Here is a 24,131-nt window from a genome sequence, read left to right on the forward strand (position 1 = left end):
CAGTACATTTTGGATGCAATAGTACATTGGCACTTACAAAAGTGGATATATCTGATAAAGCTTGATGTCCTCAGTGCAGAATGTAATGCAGAAATGAATTTGCATGCAAGGCTGTATTATCATTTACAGCTTAGAATGTTAATCTCAAGTAATAGAAAAATCTGTTAGTATATTACTACTTCATATAGGTGTGATATTAATTTTAAAAGTTCACTTTACCAATTAAAAAGTAAATGCTACAAACATAAAAAATGCAAATAAACATAAAATATTCTGCTTCATCAAATATTATTTCATTTAGCTTACCCTGCATGGATGAACATGTAAGTGATGTAACGCCAAGCTTCATATCGTCTTTTAGGATTATATATAAGAACACTTTCAAATGGAACAGGACCAGATGCTGTCAATTCTTTAAGAGTTACACAATAATAGATGAAAATGCCAATCTGAAAATTTTCAAATAATAAATTTTTTAATATAAAATACATTTTAGATTCTCATCGTAGAAAATAATGAAATGTATATTACATTATAAATACTAACATTATAAACTAACATTATAAATATTTTAAATTCATATTAACATATAACAACATCAAAAAGATATATTTAAATGAAAAGTATCTTTATTTCTTTTCTTACATTAAACATGTTTTTTTACATTAAACATGTTTTCATGTTAAGTACATATTTAGATCAAAAGTTAACATATAAAAAATTATTCAGCAAAAAATTCCTCTTGTAGACAAGTAGAAGCAATATTAAATTCAAAAGTTTCATTACAGAAATCACACACATTCTTTTTTGACTGTTTACTGTATGCAGAGGTGTGTTAGTCTGCTTTAATATGTTTAAAATTAAGTATCATTATGAACATTTACACTAAACGTATCTGAATATTTACAGTAATCATCATTTACATTAAAAAAGAAAATAATTTTCTTGGCAACTCTATAATATCAAATGCAGCAATATTATTCCTGTGCTAACTTTATTATATTAGCTCTTCTTTTCAGGTCAGAGTACTCATTGTTGATCTGGCATTGCATTTACTTTATTCTAAAAAAAAAAAAAAAAAAAAAAAAAAATGCCATCATTTCTATCAATTTTCACTTCTGTATTTCAAATTAGCTTAAGTTCCCCTAAAATAGAAGTAGTCATTCATTATTTATTAAATTTTCTAAACATTGTTGAAATTACTGACCATCTTTTGAATTTGAATAGTCACGGAATGTTTTAGTGCATGCATCATATATTTTTTGCATTCTGAATCCTTCAACCATGGGTCTGATAAAATGTTATCTGTAACATGTTTATACTACCTTCTGCTAATACTTTACTATCAGAAAATATGAATATGCTAGTATATGTGAAATATATTAACAGATTTGTAACACTTGTGAAAGAGCATCATAAAGCAATAGATGTTTTAAAACAGGATATTCTGTCATCCACCAGCTCAAAACATTGCCACTAAATTGCAAATACCAAGGGTTGTAAGTACAATAACATTTTCAAATGCCCCAAAATCTTAAATTAAGGAAGTTTAGGAAAGTTCTCTAAATAATTATGCATTTGAGATTTTTATAATATGACTAAAGAGGAAAATATTTCCCAGTGACAGTTTATCAGCATTTTTTTGCTGTTGTTTGTGATCCATGTTACAGATGTGGTACAAAAGGTTTAGCAAAAAAGATGCAGTGTTTTGTAATTTTTATGCTCTAGAAAATTTTGAGAATAGACAAAACTTTGGCACAATTTTTGGATATACAGTCAAATACCGAAAATCCGCCGATCTGAAATCCATATTGCCTCTCAAAATATAAACATACAATTTATAACTTCCAGAAACTGCAACATGGAGTACGAAATATCGAAGAAAAAATACTTACCGAACAAATGACATCATAATTACCGAATAATAAGTCATAACGGAAATACCAAATTATTGACATCATGCTAAAAATTTTTTCCCTCTAATCTGCATCAAAGTAAAAAAGCAGACGATTCACTCAACTCTTCTTTAAGTTCAGGATTCACGTTGTTGTATTTTCTGAGCTTTGTTATTTCACGAGATTGTTTAGTGCTGTCATTTATTTAATCCGGATATTTTGTGGATAAATTAAGAATATTTTAAATTTCAGCCCTTTTTAATACGACTGATAAGAAATGCGCTCATGATTTTACTGCTTGCAACGTTGAAAAACGTAAACACGTTGCACTGACGGTAATGCAAAAAGTGCAAATTCTGCAAAAGATGGAGGCAAGTGCTACTCTTCGGTTTATAGCAGAATCGTACAGAATTGTGACACGACTGTGTATGATATATGGAAAAATAAAGAAAAGCTGTTGAAATTTTACAGCAACAATGATTCTAACACTGGAATCCGAAACCGAAAATCCTTGCATGAGGTGAAATCGGCAAACCTCGATGCTGTGCACATATTCCGTACCGTATATCGTATACAATGAATAATATAATCAATTTATATATGTAATAATAATTTAATTCATATAATAAATTATTGCAATAATGTATATAATAATGTAATGCACATAATAAATTATTGCAATAATGTAGATAGTCAAAAGTCGTTAATTGGGACTCGTCGGGACTTCGGCGATTCCGGATTATCGATTTTTCCGGATAATAGATCATCAGTTTAAATCTGGTAAGATGGCATGCAGAAATTACAAAATTAAAAATATGAAACCGCAATTTATGAAATAAAGAACAATTATGATCTAAAGGGTATCAAAATTTACAAAAAGAAAAAGCTTAATATTTATTTGTTTACTTTATTAAACATTTCTTTCAATGTAAGTTGTTTAAGTTACATCGTTTCATGTGATAATACTTTCTCTTTAATTCTATTAAACAGACATAATTTCTTGTTTAGTTATAAAGTTCCGCTGTTCAAGTCCTATAATTGTTGTGTCGAGAATACCGACTAATTTGTCAATCGAAATTTTTTCGTTTTAAATAACCTGGGTCACTTTCTTCACTATCGGAAGTGAATTATAATGATGAGGAACTTGATTTAAATCATATCAAAGACGGAGTACATCAAGATGAAATACTACATTTAGTAAGGAATTATAAGCCAAATAAAATAAAAACATCTGCCCTGAAGATAAGGACAGTGCTGACAGATCAACTTCCAATTCATTGCGCGCCTCGGCGTTCCCCCCCGCCGAACACCGTGAAATTGATAAAAAGATTTAGGATTTCGAAACAGACTTTCGCTTTAGATCCTTTACATATTAGCAAATATATATCCGAAATTCTATTTGATATAATCGAAAGTTCAAGCTTACTTTTATAAAATTGCTCTAACAGTCTGCAAAAAATAATAAGCCTGATCCAATTCGAAGATTAAGGAATAACGCAATCTGCAACATTAACTGAATTAGATAATTTTAGCTTAGCTTACACCGTCCGTTATACATTAAACGCGCATGTGTAAACGTTTTATGCGCATGCGCACATGCATATTCGCAGCCGTAAAGGTCTTACGTGCACACGTAAACGCATATGCGCATGCGTCAACACGACGCATGTGCAGGAAGTTTGTAGCTTTGAGATCCGGATTGTGGGTGTCTGAATTAACGACTTTTGACTGTATAATAATTTAATTAAATGTATCTAATATGCCTTATTTATTTTACACTTTTATTCTGAATATTAAGATTTATCTTTTCTGTCCTGAAATCTGCACAACCTCTGGTCCCAAGCTTTGTGGATTTCTGGACTTCTACTGTATACGTAAAGACTGAGAACATGAAAGAGCTAACACTGGAAGACTTCATACAAGGAGAAACGATGATTTTTTTTTTCTTCCTCAAACAAAACATGTTCTTATTTTCTTTCTGAACCATGTAACACGAGTATTCAGTCCCTTGAGGAGAATAAAAATTTGTGTTCAAATAGTGACCAATGATTGTTTAGATGATTATATGCATGTGAGTATATACTGAAAACTAGTTCAAGAAGGAAAATCTAAATAGGCAGGAAGTTCTACAGAGGTTTAGCTCACACAAGATTAAAATTATTTTAAAGAAAAAAGTTAAAAGATGAAAGATATTTCATGAATTTCACTGTTTCAATTCCCCAAACTTTAACAAATATATATCTGCTTATAACAAATACAATCTGCTTACTCATGTATAAGAGTCCATTACTAATTTACTTGTTTATTTGATCAGGGCAAAACATGCAATTATTCGAGTACAACTATCTTCCTAAGGAAAGGGATGTCTTCGTGGAGGATTTTCTAATAGAAACTGTCTTGTGTTCATCTTGCAGTAATATCTGCGAAAAATCATGAAAATGCTCATACAGTTAGGCAGTTGGCTACAATTGTGGTGGGCATATTCTAATCCAATTTCACTTCTGAATCTAAAGCCATTTGCACTTCTCAGGTTATGATCCTGGTTATTCCCATGATTACAAAATGGTCAAAAAGAAAATCAATCAAAACTGTTTCAGAATGAAAATACAATATTATTTCTAAGTAGCTACATTTTCATATTTTTTATATTCTTAATAATAACGATTTTTATATTAAGTATTAAATAGTGGTACAAATATTTTACTTTTTAGTTGTAATACATATAAAAGTCTTTTCAAAAGTAATCAAAACTTTGAGACATATAAAAATATTAGGAAAGAAAACAAAATAAAAACATTTAAACATAAATGCACTATTTTCATAAATAAATCAAACTTTACTAAACATTGGCTTTCAAATTATGACTTTGCTGGAAATGCAAAGAAGGCACATTTTTCTGTGTTTCATTTAAAATTAAAAATCAAAAAAGTAAAGTAACTAATTAAAATCAGTTTGTAAGATTTTTGAATAATGCCTCAATTATATGCAAATATTCTTTAATAAAACTGACAATAACATTTCTTAACTTCAGTTTGTTAAATCATGCAGCTTAATAAATGGAGAGAACAATAAAAAAACATAAGACTAGAACTTTAACTGAACCCTTCAAGAAATATTATTTTGAAAACAAAACTGGCACTGTAAATAATTCTGCCAACAGAATGGCAACACTGCCACTTATCAAACCCTATATTGCATTAATTAATAAAATAAGCACAGAACAAAGAAAACTGATAATGCTCAATAATATTCTAAAGCTAAACAAAACACATATAATAACTTAATAGTATTATTTTAGCTTGAGCAAAATGTTAACACAGAGCTTAATAATTTCAGCAATTAAAACAAACACACACAAAAAAATTAAAACTTACTTCAATTAAACTGATTAACAACAGGAATATAGGTGGCGGATAACAATTGTATTCTTCAATGTATCGCCGAACAGTAATAGCACATTGATTTTTAGGTACAACAGCCAAGGCAGCAAAACGAACAATTCTCTGAAATTTGGGCCTTGAATCACCAAGTTCTTTTGCATGAACCTATAATAGTAATTGTAAACTATGTTTTATATGATTTGGTGTAATTTAAGAAAAGAAAGTTTTGAAACACGATATTATTATAACACTGCTGTTATAATTTAACCTCTAACACACATAAAATTCAAAAATTTCCTCTTTAGAATATCAGTTACTATTTATGCACCAAATTAATTATAACATTTCTCTTGAAAACATAAAAACATACTTGCATGAAATATTTCAAAAAGCAACATATTTGTAATTTGAGTACTGTCGTGATTTTTTCCAAATAAGATTCTAAATTAAGATTTCTTTCTAGAATATTCATAATGATGGTTGTTCTATTTATTAGCAAGATTTGTTCATTAAAATCAAATAAATACAGTTGGATAACAAGAAAAATAGAACTTTTAAGGATTTGTATGGGTAAAAAAATAATCATATTGGCAAGAGTCTCCAAATATGTTTGAATGCCATCCCTCTTAACCTTCGCAGCATGCGCGTATGCGCAAAATTTATGACAAATTCAGTTTTTAATGCACATTTTTCGAATATCGAAGCTGAGACACCTGAAGGTAATTTCTATTCCTCCTTTCTACCCTTCCTCACATCATGGAATGTGCCAACAGGAAGTCATTTGACTTTTTTTAATAGGGCTTTTGTTCTACGTGGCAGCTTTTTCATAAGAGTTACGACATGCACGTCGTCATGTTTTAAAATTCGGAAAATATTTTTTTCTCAAATATTTTGTAATTTTGTATTATTAATTGCCATGTATTATTTTAATACATTTCTCTCTGTAAATTTTATATCGGTTTTCATGGCAAAAAAAATATGTGCAACCAGCTGATTTTGCTCAGATTCTTCAAGAATTATCTGATGAAGAAAAGGAAACCTTTGGATGGGAGAACAATAGCAATTTCCATTCCTTATTTTCCTTCATTTCTATTTTTTAGAAATAAATAAAAAACATTAAAGTTAGTTTAAAGTGCGTTTTTGTAACCAGTAAGAAGTAAGTAATGCTAAACTTACTTTTTTTTCCTACCAAGAAGTTTTCCTTTTTTATTGTCTATACTTTTCTTTGATGAATATTAAAATTAGCTTCGATTTTAAAATATGATTATTAAATAATAAATTAAAATTTTTTTATAATGAAATACATCATTGTATTTCCATCTGACTAACATAAGAACTTAAAAATAATTTACTTATATTTGAATTTGATATCATTTGTATTTTGCAATAATAAAATTAATATTTTATTTCTTAACAAATTTGTTATCAATATTCACTCATTTCTGCCAAAAACGGTAAAATAACGGATGTCGTAAAAATGAATCAAGACCCAACAATATGGCAGCCAGTATGCAATGGTAACCAGTATACAAATCATGCATTAACATTACTGTTAGCAGTATTTTGAATATTTTACAAATATATTCATTTATTAGCAAAGTCTGAGTCTACCATGCTCCATAAATCATACAATTTAAGACATAATCTGAGGAGTTAACAGATAAATAAATCAAGCTGCACCGACTGTATCCTTTCTTAGATTTCATAATTTTCATCTCAATAATTGCTGCTTTTGCACAGGTTGAAAATATTTCCCTATTTGTGATCATTGTATTTTGCATCACTCCTAAACTCAGAAGACTGCTTAGTATACAGTTAACTTAATGCCTAAGAAACGACTGTCTTTATGCAGAATACCTGTGAGAAAACAATTCATTTCTATATCACATATTAAACACACACACATATACATATAAAAATTGTAGCCTGCCAGGACACAGATAAACTATCAGTGTTTTACAGCTTTAGCCATTTGGCCACTGTGGATTGTACTAAAAGGAAAAATTCTCTCTACATTTCTCTGATTTCATGATAAAAATATAATATTTTTTTGTGTGTAAAACCACTCAGAATTTTATAAAATGCAATTAAATTTGAAAATTTTGTGATATCTTATGAGTGGTCATGACACATCAATTGAGAAACACTGTTTTAAAAGAAGTATTTCATACACAGAGATCACTAATAACATTTAAACAAATTTTCTTTAACTTACTAAATAGCAAAAATAAGTTTTCATGCAAAAGCTTTTTAAAATATTTATTAATAGAATCAGCATTATATATGCTTGATTTTACATGCAGGGATTTAATAACATTTGCCATTCATGACACATTATGCTTTACTGGTAACAGGAGCTAGGTTAATTTTTTACTTTATAAAAGTTAAATTATATAAAAAGTTTTTTTTAGTTAGTTTGCTTAAATGGGAAAAAAAATGACTTGAAAGTAATATTTAATGAATATCATTCCATAAAATTTTCTGTAATGATACTATAATATTTCTCATTTAGAATAATACTCTTATTAATACATGTTAACTGACATTTCTATGAATGGCATTAAACAAGCTTAACAAACAAGCTTGTGAAGGGTTACTTCACAACTGAAAAACATACTATTTTCTGTTTCCTAACTTAACTTGTAAGGATTATTTTAATTCACATATTATTTTTTACGTTTATTCTGTTCTATACTTCTGTTTCTTATTTTCTTTATTATCTGCTGAACCAGAAATGAAAATTAAATGGGATTTAAATGGGGTTTAGAGAAAGGTTTTAGATATTAAATCTGCCATTTGTGTTGCACATATTTAAGCTTTCTTATATTCTAAGATTCTGCGAGAAGCTGTGAACAAGTTTGCTTAACTTTTATTGGCAACTACAAGTTCATAATGAATGAATTTTTAGTTTGATTTAATTCTTTTTTGTGTTCAATAGTATTTTATATTTAAGCGTAAGGATGCTAACTCATCTGAAGTAGGAAAAGACTATAGAAATAATAAAGAAATGAAACTAGGTTTAATGTTATAAACAGAAATCTAAAACATTAAAAATTTAACTTATTTTCTGCTTATTTGTGTAGTTTTACAAACATTTGTATATAAAGTAAGGAAAATAATGAAGATTTCATAATGCTTTTAGACTTTTTATCAACATATATATAAATCATACTCAGAAATGTAATTATATTTTTTGCGTAAAATACCGCACTTGAAACTGGACATTAGCAATGATTTTAGACCTCAAAAATAAATAACTACCCACCTTTTGGTTGCTATTGCTCAGTTAAAAAATATTTTTATGCCTTCTAAAAATCTAAACTGTTTGGACTTTAAAACACTACAGCATTGAAATTACGTGCTAAATAAGAAATAAAGTCACTATTCATGTCTGCCAGTAATGAAGGCAGCATTACTGGCAGCAGACACTGATCAATGAACTTGCAAAATTTATGCCCGATTCAAAGCAATGATATAGCCGTCAATTTTGATATATGACAAAGCAAGAATTTCTCACGTAAAAACAGAGAATTTGTAGAAGGTTTTTCCCATTGTGTGACAATACCATTTAAAAAGAGCCACAAAGTGACTTAAATTCACTTTATAGTGCACAATTCAGGATTTTTTTATGTACAATAGATTAATATTTAATTACATATCCTAAATTTCATGTTCTTTAGCTAATTTCGTTTTGGAATTTTCTTACACTTTTATACTGAGGAAAAAAAGCTTTTATTTATCAAAGTATTTTTAAATATGATGGAAGATAATAATTAATATGCATATTATTGCATGAATAAATTTAGTAACATACCACTGATTGATGTAAAGCAAAATTAAATACAAACATTAACTAACTAAACATTGCTTGAATGTTCTAAAGTTCTAGAAATGATTACAAGAGATTAAGACAACTCAGATGAAATAAAATTTAATGAGAAAAATTATGCTAAAATCATTATGGGTGAGGAAATTGAATTATATTTTCCTTGGTAATGACTAAAAATTAAAAACTAGGAAACTCAATCTACTGGAGGTCAAGTGATGAAATGAAAAAAAAAAAGGGAAAATTGGCCACTGTAACTAAGATATGAGAGATTTAACAAAGAATGAGATAATACTCGAAATAAACAGATCAAAATAAATAATTTCTTGTTAAAGACAATTTGGTGATAGCAGCCAACAGAAAAGTTCATGAAGACAAATGCTCACAATTTCACTGCTGACCAAGCACTTTCCATGACTATCATGAACTTTACCATATTACATTTTAAGAAATTATTTTTAAAAAAATCAAACTATCAAAAGTTACGCTCTAACTGGGATCCAAAAGAAAAGGAACAAGTAGGTGCACTTTCAACTTTCTTACTTGATACCACTATCTAGAAAGCAACAAATTCATTACAAATGAAAATATACACATGTAGCTCCAGGAGTGAAAAGTGAATATGTAGAATGCAGCACTTCAGTTCCTCCAAAAATTGAAAAATGAAATACACAGTTTCAAACAAAATCAAACGCTGTGGCTAAGTACATGCCGTATTAGGGCAAAACCACGAATGGCTCATTAAATCAGTAATAGTTCTTTGGATCGTAACTTACTACTTGCTTAACTGTGGCAATTCTAGAGCTAATATATACAGCAGAGCTCCGACCCTCTGCAAACGAGTGCTTTTATTATACCAAAACCAATTAGACCTTGTGTCCGTATTATGTGGTGACTCTGCATAACTTTGTGCTGACTACATAGGCTCGTCTCAGCAAAGTGTCTTTCAAGTGAATGCCTTATCAACTGTCGATAGTAGGTTACGCACCTACCATAGTCATAACGGATGACAGTGAATCGATATTCAATTCCGGGGAGGGAGCTTGAGAAAAGAATACCACATCCAAGGAAGGCAGCAGGTGCACAAACTACCCACTCTCAGAACGAGGAGGTAGTGACAAAAAATAACAATACAGGATGTTTTGGCACTGACTGTCATTTTGCCTTGAGATAAACAATACATTTGAACATAATAGTGCTCTAGGGAACTTAATATATACAGAACAATTCAAAACAAGACAAAAATGTTCACTTGAAGTGCAACATTGCTTCAGATAACACCTGGCCCCATCTTAACCCTTTCAAGACGGGCGTCCCATATACGCATTCCCTAAGAACGTCTCTTACAGCCGGGCATTCCATCCACGCATCAGTAAAGATCGCATTCAGAGGACAACTGATGCGTATACGCATTTTAAGGTGGAACGTTTTTCTGAAGGCCACTAGATGTCTTCCTGTGTCCATTACTTTTGATAATGAACACAGTTTTAGGTTCCTGACCCAGAGTTTGATATATTCTGCTTGATTTACTCATCAGCTGTTCGAGGGTGGGGGGGCAGAGGGAAAGTGTAAACAGAGGTGGGCTCTTTAAATTACTGTGTGCTAATGAAAACATTCTCGTATCTGATTTATATAAAATTCCTTTTTTTATTCTATTTTTTCCCTCTACTATGTACGGTCGTTTAGGGTTAATGTGCGGAATTTTTTTACGTTTTGCATTGCCTTCAGATATATTTCCATTCCTTCTTTTTTTATTTAGGAAAGCCTCACCTCCAGTCTATTATGGCGGGAAGGCACTATTTATCAGAGGAAGAATACCCTAGTATGGTTAGTGAACCATTTACTAACGCAAATGAGAATACTGATTCATTTTCTAAAGAGTTAAAAAGTGATACTTTTTCTAAGAGTTACAAAGTGATACTTCTCTGTGCTTTGAGATTTACCACACTCGTTTTCATTTTAAATTTTGTTACTTCTTACTGTAAATAGTCTTTATTGTGTTCTTTTTATTAATTTGAAACTTTATTGATGGATTTTATCAATTAAAACTTTGGAATAATTTGAAAAGCACTTCTGAAAATTATTTTAGAAGATAAGCAATTTGTTAAGTATATTTTCATGTAAAATAAAGAAAAAAATGTTTTAAGGGCTAATTTTAACATATATAAGAGCTCAAGTAATAATCTAAAATGATACCAAAAATTACGATGCTAGAAGCGAAACTTTTGTGTTTCTGATTTTTGTTATAAAATTAGGCTTAGCGATGCAAAACCTCCATCCTGTATGGTGACTGCCTTCGATTCTCTTCCGTCCTGCACGAGCGTCTTAAACAAAGATGCGCCGTCGCGAAAAGGTTAAACACAAACCTATCAAGTCATTTGATGAAAAATCAAATGAATCACCCTTCCTAAAGTCTGAAACTTCGCACTAAGTGACTAACTTTTTCTGGAATTTGAACATATTCCTTACTGGACAATGATCTGTCATTTAGGAAATGAAAAGTGAAAAAACGTATGCACTGAATGTACATTTGTTAAATTTTGATATGAAAAGTATAAAAAAAATAGTGTCACATTAAAGAAAATACTTGAAATTATATAGAAAACAAATAAAAAAGGGGGAAATGTAACTCGTAATAAAGACTAATATATATGAAATGTAATTTCTCATACATTATTTGTTTTGTGCAGCCGGAGCAACAGGAATGAGACAAATTTTGGAATATAAAGTGGTAGGTTTATTTTAGCATCCATCTCACAAGCGTTCTCCTTGTACCTTGAGCAGAAGCCCTACTTATACATATGTGTGCGTCACGAGGCTCCTCCAATCAGCGATATAAATTGAAATCACGAGGTGACGCTATCTTCTCATCAGGAGTGTTCTAAAGGACTTTATGTAATATGACAGATTTATGAGTTTGGTGATTTGGCGGGGCCCAACAGGTTAATATATTTTATACTAAAGAAAGGGTTTCGCCAAAATTTAGGAACAGGGATGCAATTTAGGTAGAGAATCGCCAACACATTATTAAGCAATATTATTAGAATTTAATTTAATCAATTGATTTAAAAATATCATTACAGATTATCCCCCCCCCAATCTGAAAAGGCTTGCAGTCGCGGCCGTCGACCCAAGACAGTCCAGATAGTGAGAGCAGAAATTTTAGTTATTAGGAAATTACGCGAGTAGGAAAACTGATTGGATTTACCTCAAGGCACACAAAATGTTTACATAAAATGTGACATAAAATATTTGAATATAATTAATACAGTATATAAAATATAATAAATGATTAATGAAATTATAATATAGTAACTAAGAGCAGAGCAAATAAAGCACTAATAACATATTGCTGGTTAGCTACGCGGCAATAGGAAATAGTATTATAACTGAATTTGTAAGTTTATATCTTACGGCATGCCATTCACAGTTTGTGTATGAGTCCGTACAATCATTAGAGTTGTCATTCAGGCTCATCTTCAGTCTTTTACTGGTCTTTGGAGATCTCCGGATCATTTAATTAGCGCTAGAATCATGGATTAGCATTGGCACTGAAAACATTTGAGTTTTTATGTCACGATACTAGAGCTCTTATACTCTTGTTGAAAATACACATTTTGCTAGGTTTTTAACATATTTTGTCACTCTATTTTTCTCTTATTAATGATAACAAAACAAAATTTAACTTCCAACATCCATACCAGTTTTTTGTACACGATGCTGCAGAAACATAAAATGAAATTCAGAAATTTCAACAACTGAAATTTAACTTTTTCAACTATTGCTACAATTACACAAACATAGGAAAACATGAGCTCAAGGAAATGTGAGGGTATAGTACTCTACTTGTAGTATAGCCTCAATTGAGTGTTTCCCACACGGAAAGTGCATTGAACCTGAAACTCAAGTTTGAAGGAGCCCAGTAAAAGAAAAGGGCAGACAAACTTTGCAGGCACTGAGAGATAAATCAACTATTAAGGGGGAAAACAGGATGAAAACTAAAAGAAGGGTTATGGATAGTTTATTGATTTATTCATGATGTAATTTAAAGTTCTCGGGTGGATAATAGAACCTTAATTTTGACGCATGTACAATCTCAGTTGGTTTCTTCGTGTGAAAATTTTCCCTGTCGATTTCATAATTAACTTCAGATAATTTATTCATAATCTGATAAGGGCCTGAATAGGGTGAAGTTAATTTTCTAGTATTTGGATATTCGAATTTCTCGTAAAGGACAAAATCTCCAAGTTGAAATTTAGATTCTACAAATCTGATGTCATATCTAGTTTTATTCTTTCGGTGGTATTCGATAGTTCTTTTCTTTGCTAAAGCCCTTGCTTCATTTAAGGAAGGGTATTTATTTTGATCAATTGGAGATTCAAAAGGGAGGTTACCAAATAGTAAGTATGCTGGGGTGAACTTAATTACCGTATGAGGAGAGTTGTTATATTCGATAACAACTTGCTCTAGCACTTTAGTCCATGGTACTTTTTTAGAAGAAGAATTTACTTTACATTTTAGTCGACTTACTATTGATTGATTTACTCTTTCTACTTTACCATTTGTCTGGGGATGGTGAGATGAAGTTAAAAGTTGTTTAACATTATGCTTTTTAAGAAATTTTTTGAATCTAGAGGAAGTGAAGGCTGCATTCCTGTCACTCAGAATTTTTTCGGGGACTTGTATTTGAAATATTTGTTTTAGACAATTGGCATAGGTTTCTGAAGTTACACTTTTACAGGGAAAAGCCCAGACATATCTTGTTGCATGGTCAATAACTATATGTAAATATTTTTTTGTAGAATTATAATAATTAAATCCTCCCACAGTGTCAATAGAGAGACATTCGAAAGGTTTGTCGGTTGGGGGTACGTCTTGCATAAGACCAAATTTTTTCTGTTTTTTCTTTTTATTAAGTTGACAAGTATGACAATGTTTAACAAAATTTCTGATATCTTCGCTAATATGAGGCCAATAATATTGAGGGGTGATTAAGTTAAGCATAATTTGAACTTCCGGGTGACCAAAATTTTCATGGGTTTTATTCAACAATTTTAATCTTAAAGATTTAGGTACTACAATTTTATAGAAATTCTTTTTCTTAATTACCATCATATCATTTATCTCTTGGTAATTTTTTCCGGAGACATTATCAGTTTTTTGTTGTTGGATTATTTCATTTCTATCAAGTAAATGTACATAATGTTGGAGGTGCTGTGAAACAGGATGTCTAGAAAGCATGTCAGCTTCAGTATTGCTAGAGCCCTTCTGATACTTTACTTCATAATTGAACATACTTAGTTTGAGTGACCAACGGAAGAGTCTACCTTTTAAATTTTTAACATTTTTTAGCCAAACGAGGGCCGCATGGTCCGTATGTTTAACAAATTTTTGTCCATGCAGATAGTAATAGAATTTGTCTAGGGCATCTACTATGGCCAAACATTCTAACTCAGTAATTGTATAATTTTCTCATAATTTCTTAAAGTTCGGGAATGATATGATACAGGGTGAAGGACATCATTTTCATCTGGTTGTTTCAAAACAGCTCCAACAGCAGTTTGAGAAGCGTCACCAAAAATATGACATGGTCTACTGGAATCATACAATTGTAAAACAGGTTTGGAAATCAGTATTCTTTTCATTTCGTCGAAAGCTTTTTGACATTGGTCATCCCATTCCCACTTGACATCTTTTTTCAAGAGTCTGTTTAATGGAGCTCTAATAGTTGCATAATTCGGAATGAATCTATGATACACATTCACACTTCCCAAAACTCTTTGGTGTTACTGGGGTTTTTAAGTTTCTTAATAACTTCTATATTATGGTTATCGGGAATTATTCTACCATTTTTTATTTCATAGCCAAGAAATGTGATCTGATCTCTGGCGAACACACATTTGTTTCGATTCAATTTAATATGCTCCACTTTAAACACCTCAAATAAAATTTTTAAATGTTCTAAATGTTCCTTCTCAGAGGAAGAGTAAATGATTATATCATCAAAGTAACTGCAAGCGAAATTAATTTTATTTTTTGTTAATATTCGTCTAATTGTTCTGTTAAAAATTGCAGGAGCATTTCTGAAACCAAAAGGGAGTCGTAACCATTCGAATAATCCAAAATTCGTGCAAAAAGCTAATTTCTCAGTATCTGCAGGGTGAATCGGGATATGCCAGAAACCAGATCTCAAATTAATTGTAGAAAATACTTTTGCTTTACTTAATTTGTCTAACAAAGTGTCAATGCGAAGAAGAGGGTTTGCATCTGTTTTAGCCACGGAATTCAATTTTCGATAATCTACACACAATCTAGTTTTCTTACCTTCCTCACGTTTAAGTACTAAAGTCACGGGGGACGAATATCGGCTACAACTTTCTTTAATTATACCTGCTTGTAATAATTGATCAATTTGGGTCTTAATTTCCTCTCCTTCCATAGGGGATGTTCTATAAGGTCTTAATGATACAGGCAAATCAGAATTTAAATTAATTCATTGAGGTTCAATATTAATTTTTCCTACATCATACTTATTTTTAGAAAACACAGATGAATAATCATTTAACAATTTTTCCAAGTTATACTCTTTGTTATCGACAGTATTAGAAACAGCATTTTTCACATAAATGTTAGACTGAGAAACTAATTCCTTTGGATTTGTAGTCCGAGATTTACAGGTTGGAAAATTTCTTACATCATCATCATTATTAACACATGGATAAACATTTGTTGTACCACCTTGAAGTTGGAGGTGTAGAGATATGGGTCGGCTGTCAAAATGGCAGTTATCATTAAGTACAATAGCTCTCTGTTTAATTTTTAAATTAGTACAATCAATACTCAACTCAAATAATTTGCATTCATAAAGTCCTAAAATTACATAATTCAAATTATTATCAAGAACAAACAAGGTAATTTGGTTACTAATCCGTCCAATTTTCATTTGTATGCAACATATTTTGTTGAAGATTATTTTTCCTTTAGTTTGGGTTACTGAAAATGATCTAACTCTTTGCACTTTTAAACATAATTGTCTAGCTGTTTTGGAAGAAATTATTAATATGGTGGCACCACTGTCTACAACACACTCTAGACGTTTCTTATTGGGCAAATATCCCGACACCTTTAATAGTCAACTACTGCGAGGGGTTTCTGGGGTTGGTGCTATTGCAAGGGGCATAACATTAGGTGTATCAGATCTCTCCCCTCTGAAAGGACAAACCTGGAACCAGTGAAAAGCATTTGGGATTCCGTTCCGGGTGCAAAGTCTACAGGGACTGGGTGGCAATGGCAATCTATTTTGAGAATTATAATTATAATGGCTTGTAAATCTTGGACCACTGAACCGATTATAAAAATTACTTGGTCTCTGAAAACATTGGAAATTGTTGGGTCTAGGAGAATCTTGTCTCACAGTAGTTTCATAGCTTGAAGCTGAAATTCTACTTCTATTAAATCGATTGTAATCTTGGGGACTGTTCCCAATCGGAATAACAAATCTGGAGGTGCACTTTTGATTTGTTGATTTTCGCTAATCTTAATAAGCTTATGGACATGAGTAAGCCAAGAGATGGGGTCAGAGGGTGCGTTGATCATCATTAAGGATTTTAATTCTATAGGAAGGCCATCCGTCAGACCCTCCAAGATCATTTCATGAGTTAGATTTAATTTTTTACCAATATCTAATTTTTTGCGAAAATATTGCGTTATGTCCTCTTTATGATTGTACTTGTAATTGGCAAAACCACCAAACGTAGTTAAAGTGGGGTCGAAAAAATTTTCCTTTAAAATTTGGACTAATTCCACATATTTAGTAATTTTATGGCAGTTTTTGACATATACGCTAAGTGCATTACCTTTTAGATATCGAGCTACATTATTAAGCTTCCACATTTCATCTTTATCTAAATGAGTTTTGTTAAAGTACTCAAGCCATGAATTTATATCCATATCATTCTGTGCATCAAAGGGAATTATACTTGTTTCAGGTTCAGCGCTAGCTGCCCTTAATGAATCATCAGGATCAGAAATGTTTTCCTTAGCCATTATTCTCTTAATAATACTTTCATAAATAAAACTAATAATACTTTCATAAATAAAACGAACTCAAAAATAATACTCTTTAAATTTTCCCAAAACAATATTAAAAACCAAAATACATCCTTTAAATACCAAATTTAAAATACATTTATACCAAAATACTTTTTAAAATTTTCAAAATAAAAACACTATTATTAAATTAGTAATTATAATTCAATAGTAATAATATCATTTGCATCTTTTTACTAATTGCTTCTGTTTGACTTATTGTGACGAGAATACGAGTGATGAAATCGACACGAAAATACACATTTTTGTGCACTCTTGATTAGATTTTCGCAAAACACGATCAATCACCACACAAGCACAAAGCTCTCGAGAGCAACACAGAATGGCGTAGACGTAGGGAAAGATTTCCATCCTCAAAAGTAGGTCAACAGTAAGAGCACATTTGATGAACGACGAACTTTCGATTGAAACACAGATCACACATCACAGGGGGCAGAAAGATGCTTCTCTGGACGTAAAATAATCTGCAGTATACCAGAATACAAGTAACAGAAGGATGATTTTCTTGAAGCAAGAACGCCTAGAGAAAAATGTAGAAACATAGAAGTTGCACAGCAGCAAATTCATCTAAAGTGCGTAACATTTTATCCGTATAATCCTTGGGGTATCTTTCTTTTTAGATAATCCCTTTGAAGGTGGTATCCTACCGACTTTCTGAAATGTAATTTCTCATACATTATTTGTTTTGTGCAGCCGGAGCAACAGGAATGAGACAAATTTTGGAATATAAAGTGGTAGGTTTATTTTAGCATCCATCTCACAAGCGTTCTCCTCGTACCTTGAGCAGAAGCCCTACTTATACATATGTGTGCGTCACGAGGCTCCTCCAATCAGCGATATTAATTGAAATCACGAGGTGACGCTATCTTCTCATCAGGAGAGTTCTAAAGGACTTTATGTAATATGACAGATTTATGAGTTTGGCGATTTGGCGGGCGCCAACAGGTTAATATATTTTATACTAAAGAAAGGGTTTCGCCAAAATTTAGGAACAGGGATGCAATTTAGGTAGAGAATCGCCAACACATTATTAAGCAATATTATTAGAATTTAATTTAATCAATTGATTTAAAAATATCATTACATATATATAGATAAAAAAATATGTAAATTAAAATTATGATTTAAACTAACCCCTAATTCCCTTTAATTCTCTCTCTCTCTGTTTTAAAAATCTTAATAATCTCTCTGGATTGCGTCGTTTCTAGATCATTCCATTTTGCATGGCCTACGCAGCACTGATGGCGTAATAATTGGGAACTGAAATTATTAACTCAAAAGTTTTCTCTTCCTGTGCTTCCATATATTGGATCACTATGTACTTTAGCTTTTGCCTATGCAGTGCTTGTACGCAATTTCGCTTGGCTCACTTCCTATCAAAATAATATCAAAAATGTAAATGTTCTGGGTAGAGTTGGCTTTAAGGTACCCCTTGTATTATCGCAAAGTTGTCGTTTCATTTATCAATAAGTTGTTGTTTCGTTTTTCGCCGAGTTGTTGCATCTTTTATGGTAACCTGAGTATGTGAACGTTATGGAAACCCTATTATGACATAATCGTTTGCATTAATCTGGGAACTTTTGAAACATGGGATGTTTTGCAAGGGCTTTTGTGGTGTGCGTGTGCGTTGCTTAGGAAGTACATTGCTTGTTTCATTGTTTAGACGGTACAATGGCTGAATGTAGTAGAATTAATTTGAAGTTTCTGTACGATTTGGAACGAAAGGGGAAAAGTGCATTAATTGAGAGAATTCATTGTGTAAATAAAGGTTTACTTAGTAGCCATAGTCCGGAACTACGTAGTATATTTTTTACTTTTATTTTTGTAAATTTCTGTGGCGACACGGATATACAGATTGTAGTTCAAATAATTTTAGGAAGTTTTTGTATGCTGTTAAGGAATTTTGTGTGCCACAGACTGAAGACGAATGAATTTCTAAATAAGGTAAGGGAATTTTTGCTTTGTGTAGTGCTAAAATACATAACAGGTTTTTCCTTTTTTGTGTTATTTTATTGTTTGGTTTAAAATGTAGCTTATTGAGATTATGTATTTTTTGTTTGCCTCTACTGTAGAATTTGGTGCTTCTTTGACTTTTTAAATGAAAATATATCAATGTGTACATGGACAAACTAAAGGGAGTGCGTAAAGCATAGTTTGTGCAATTCGAGGATTTTTTTTTTAAGTGAAAATAAGTCGATGTGTACATGGATAAAGTCAAGGGAGTGCACAATGCCATTTTTGTGCAATTCGGAGATTTTTTTTAAGTGAAAATAGGCAATGTGCACATGGATACCAAGTTTGTGCAATTCTTTGACTTGTTGTTTTGGCTTCCATAGCAGCAAATTTTAGTGCCAAAACTGCCGCTACATAGGCCAAAATAACAAGTCAAAGCATTGCATAAACTCGGTATCCATGTACCGCCAAAAATCGCCAAGGGGTACCCTAAAATATACTTTTACCAATGTTCTAGAATAGGTACAGCTAGAGTGCCAAGCAAACTGTGGCCACAAATGTCAATTGCTCACAAAAATGAAATTAAAACTGCCTTGACAGACAAGTTTTTTAAATATTACGAAGTCAATATATTACACAACCAAAAATCTTCCTCTTCAATATGATCTATGGTCTATCCTATATAGCTATTACGCATCGATGCTGCTCCATCTTTTCATTGCTATTATTACATATATGTGTATACATATTAAAAAAATCGGAACGAAAAGGATTAAAATTTGAAAGTCTAACACAATTTCTCCAGGTTACATTATAAACTGTACACTTCAAGGAGAAAAATCTAAAATACTGGAAATTAGTACATAAATCAAAAATAATAAAAGTTTAACATTCTCTGTTTAACGCTTCAAACAGAACTTGTCAAGGGAAAAGTGTTTTGAAGCCTTAAACCAAGTTCAACAATATGAGTGTCAAATACAGGTTTCGTTCCTCTGAACCATTTGAGACTCCAAAGCACTTTTTATTTAATAAATGTTAACCAAAACACTTCAAACAAGCAATACCCCAATTCAAAAAAAAGCAATGAAATTTAAAGAAAAGAGAACATAATAGAAGAGGAATTCAATCAACTTCAATGCTACTTTGTCAGGGGAAGGAACACTGAAATAATTGAAATCTCTCTTTCACAAAAATGCTTGCTTTTCTGTTCCAGAAATAGCCAATGAGCCATTTTAACGTATTTTAAGGCTGATCTTTAGAATATGGTAACTGGTAGTTTGGCGACATTTTGGAGGCGATAAAGGTTACTACCTGGGACTTTGGTAATAATGTGAGCAGTACTCAGTTCCGATTACGCATTATTTTGTGTGAGGGAAATGAGAGATCATGGGATACGTCATGTGATATTAATGGACGAATTACGGTTCTTTAATCGGAAAAGGGGGGACATCGGGAAAAAATCTGGAAATTTTGTATTTGGCTTTATTCTGTGTTGTGTGAAACAGTGTTCGTTAATTTTTGGATCCCATGGCCCTAACTAAAGTGAATTCGAAATGGGTATTTAGTGGGATTGAAAGGGGTAGTAATAAGTGTTTCTTTAACCCTTTAACTGCCGCGGGCGTATACATACGCCTTGCTCAGCCGATGCGTTAACTGCCCCAGATGAAAACGCCCCAGATGCGCCCAGATGCCAAAAAAAAAACGCCCCAGATGCGCAGCCGATGCGTTAACTTTGCGAATAATTTTAGGTGTAGCAGCGCAAAGCAAATGATAGCAGTTTGGAAGGACGTATATATACGCCTGGGGCAGTTAACGCATCGGCTGAGCAAGGTGTATATATACGCCCGCGGCAGTTAAGGGGTTAAGGTTGTGAGAGATAGAAGTAAAGATGTTTTATTAAGTTATTTATTTTACCTGGTACCTTGGTGTGAACTATAAGTATGATTTTAAAGATCCTGAAACAGAAATAAGAAAAGTTTATCGGACACGTAATCAAGATTCTGAAGAAGAATAGGTAAGTTAGTATTTTTAATTATTTGAGGATATTATTTTTATGCATTGTTCTAAATGTAAGGTGGAAGTAAAGTAATTTGCGTAAACGTGCATGGAAATAATTTAAATATCTGACACTAAGTATTTGTAACCATTTGTAATGTTTGCGGTATGAATTAGTTAGTGACGTTTGTAATACAATATATAATGTAGAGGTAAAAGTTTTTGGATATTTTATTTATTTTATATGGGGAAATGTTCATATTTGGAAAGGGTATATACTTTTTCGCGATCAGGTAATTTCATATATGTTCTTTTTACCAGGTTTAAAGATTCAGAAAATTGTTATGCATTTTCGTGAAATTTTTCTAATTTATGAGAAAAAAGCAGTGTACATGGATATAGTGAAGAGTGTGCGCAATGCCATTTTTGTGCAATTCTGGGATGTTTTTTTAAGTAAAAATAAGTCGACGTGTACATGGTTTAGTGATATTTTAATTAAATGATAGTTATTTTGTGAATTTTATGTTTGTAGGAATTTGGTATACATTTAAGTTGAAGTAAACGTGCATGGAAATAATTTAAATATTTGACACTAAGTATTTGTAATGCTTGCGGTATGAATTCGTTGGTGACGTGTATAATATAATAGATGATTTAGAGGTAAAAGTTTTTGGATATTTTATTTATTTTATACGGGGAAATGTTCATATTTGGAAAGGATATAAACTTTTTCGCGATCAGGTAATTTCATATATGTTCTTTTTACCGGGTTTAAAGATTCAGAAAATTGTCATGTATTTTCGTGAAATTTTTCTAATTTATGAGAAAAAAGCAGTGTACATGGATATAGTGAAGAGTGTGCGCAATGCCATTTTTGTGTAATTCTGGGATGTTTTTTTAAGTAAAAATAAGTCGGCATGTACATGGTTTATGTGTATGTGTTATTTTGAAAAACGCGTAAGGAGTATGGTATTGTGCACTTTTTCCCAATTTTGCAGTGAATATTTGTCATGATTAAGCAGTTTTGTTAGATAAAATTTCTAGCATAAATGTAATTCGGCTAGTAGATTGTTGGAAGAAGTGTTCAGTAGATAAAAAGAAAAGAAACATGTCTTTCGGGGAAAAAAAAATAGAGGGTTACTGTAGGAGAGTTGGTCGCCAAATTTTCGCCAAGAAAACGCCAAGTTACCATAATGTAAATATCAACCTATTTTAATTATAATACTTCTTAAAAAGATTGTTTTGTAATTATATTACATATGTAGATAAAAAACATGTAAATCAAAATTAACCCTGTAATTCTCACTCTCTATTCTAAAAATCTTATTTTGGCTAATCATTGGAATATGGTAACAGGCAGTTTGGCGACATTTTGGTAAGGCGATAAAGGTTACTAGCTAGGACTTTAGCAATAATCTGAGAAGTACACAGTTCGAATCACAAATTATTTTGTGTCAGAGAAATGAGAGATCGTGAGACACGTAATGTGACATTTTCCGGAAAATTCCGATCGTGATTTTAGCTAATAAGCACTTAGAAACAATTTCGCTGCTAAAGTACAGAATCGCGCACTTATTTGTTTGGTGCTTTTTACAAGAGTAAAAAGAATTAGATTTTTGTCACATTCTTTGACTTTTTAAGTGAAAATAGGTCGATGTGTACATGGATAAAGTCAAGAGTGTGCGCAATGCCATTTTTGTGCAATTCTGAGGTGTTTTTTTAAGTGAAAATAGGTCAGTGTGTACATCGATAACTCGTATGTGCAATTCTTAAAAACGCGGCAAGCAGTGGGCGATTCTGCACTTTCTCCCAATTTCGCAACTAATCTTCATCATGATTAAGCACTTTTGTTCCATAAAAGTTCTAGTATAAGCGTAATTTGGCTAGCAGATTGTTGGAAAAAATGCTGAGTAAAAAAAAAAAAAAAATGCCTTTACTTCGTGAAAACAAAATGGCATCTGAAAAAAAAACTAGCAAGTTGCTGTAGCAGCGATGGTCGCCGAGTTTTCGCAAAAAATTGCCAAGTTACCATAATACAAAGATTAACCCGTATTTTTTCTGGACTGTGTCATGTCTAGGTGAATCCATCTTGCATGGCTTGCATAAAACTGATGACATAGCTAACTCGGAATTTGAACTCAAAATTTTGACAACTGAAACTTTTTTAATCTAAACAAAACCTTCTCTTGATGAGCATCCACACTGGATAGTGAGTGTACTTTTTAGCTTCTGCTCTCCTGCAGTCAAGATGCTACTTTGCTCTGACATGCCACTAACTATGTGTCATGCATTATCTAAAATGTTATACTCTATATAAAATTGTGGAGTGTGTTTTGTGCCCATGAGCATATATGATGAAAAATATGTTTTTAATAATTAGTTCCTATCCATGAATAAAAGTGATATTCAATTCGGCCATATCTGTCTACAAGTCTTTCCTTCAAGTGTCATCTTTCTGACTATACAATAAAGTCTTCCAAGGACATAGAGATCCATCCTCAGTCTGTTGCAGCTTACTCTAAGTCATCATATTATATACATATTTCATTTCTTTCTTTTAATTAATGGAATTTATTTACGAATATGCTATAAATATAAAAGCTAAATATTTAAGTCAAATTTATCATTAAAAAAACTTATAACCTGTTTTAATGATAAATTTGACACCTTCTATTTTAAAATGTAGCTCACTTATTTTATACTATCAGCATTAGATAGTGTGGGTTAAATAAATTTATTTATTTTTTACGACCATTGCTTTAAAAAAAAAAAAAAAATCCAATTTATGTTAACTAACTTTGAGATCATACGGCATAACCTTATTCTACAGTAAGGGCAAACAACTGGTATATAACGTAAGCAATAAAGCAGATGCATAATGAACATTTTACACAAATAATTACAGCATAAAAATATATAATGTTTAGTACTTATGCACAATTGGGATTTTCTTCACTTATGCAATAGAATAAT

General features: G+C 31.5%; 1 protein-coding gene across 1 annotated transcript in view; it reads right to left on the reverse strand.

Annotated features, from left to right (window-relative positions):
• Nucleotides 1-24,131, reverse strand: part of LOC118202786 (rhomboid-related protein 2-like) — a 71,489-nt gene that overhangs the window by 33,315 nt on the left and 14,043 nt on the right. The window contains exons 5-6 of the mRNA XM_035374979.2: nt 5,270-5,440; nt 307-449 (exon numbers count right to left, since the gene is read on the reverse strand). Of these exons, the coding sequence (XP_035230870.2) occupies nt 307-449; nt 5,270-5,440 (314 nt within the window). The remainder of the gene's footprint in view (nt 1-306; nt 450-5,269; nt 5,441-24,131) is intronic.

This window comes from Stegodyphus dumicola, chromosome 3 (assembly GCF_044657685.1).
Source record: "Stegodyphus dumicola isolate Sdum_Otavi_A_Nest chromosome 3, ASM4465768v1".
Taxonomy (NCBI): Eukaryota; Metazoa; Arthropoda; class Arachnida; order Araneae; family Eresidae; genus Stegodyphus; species Stegodyphus dumicola.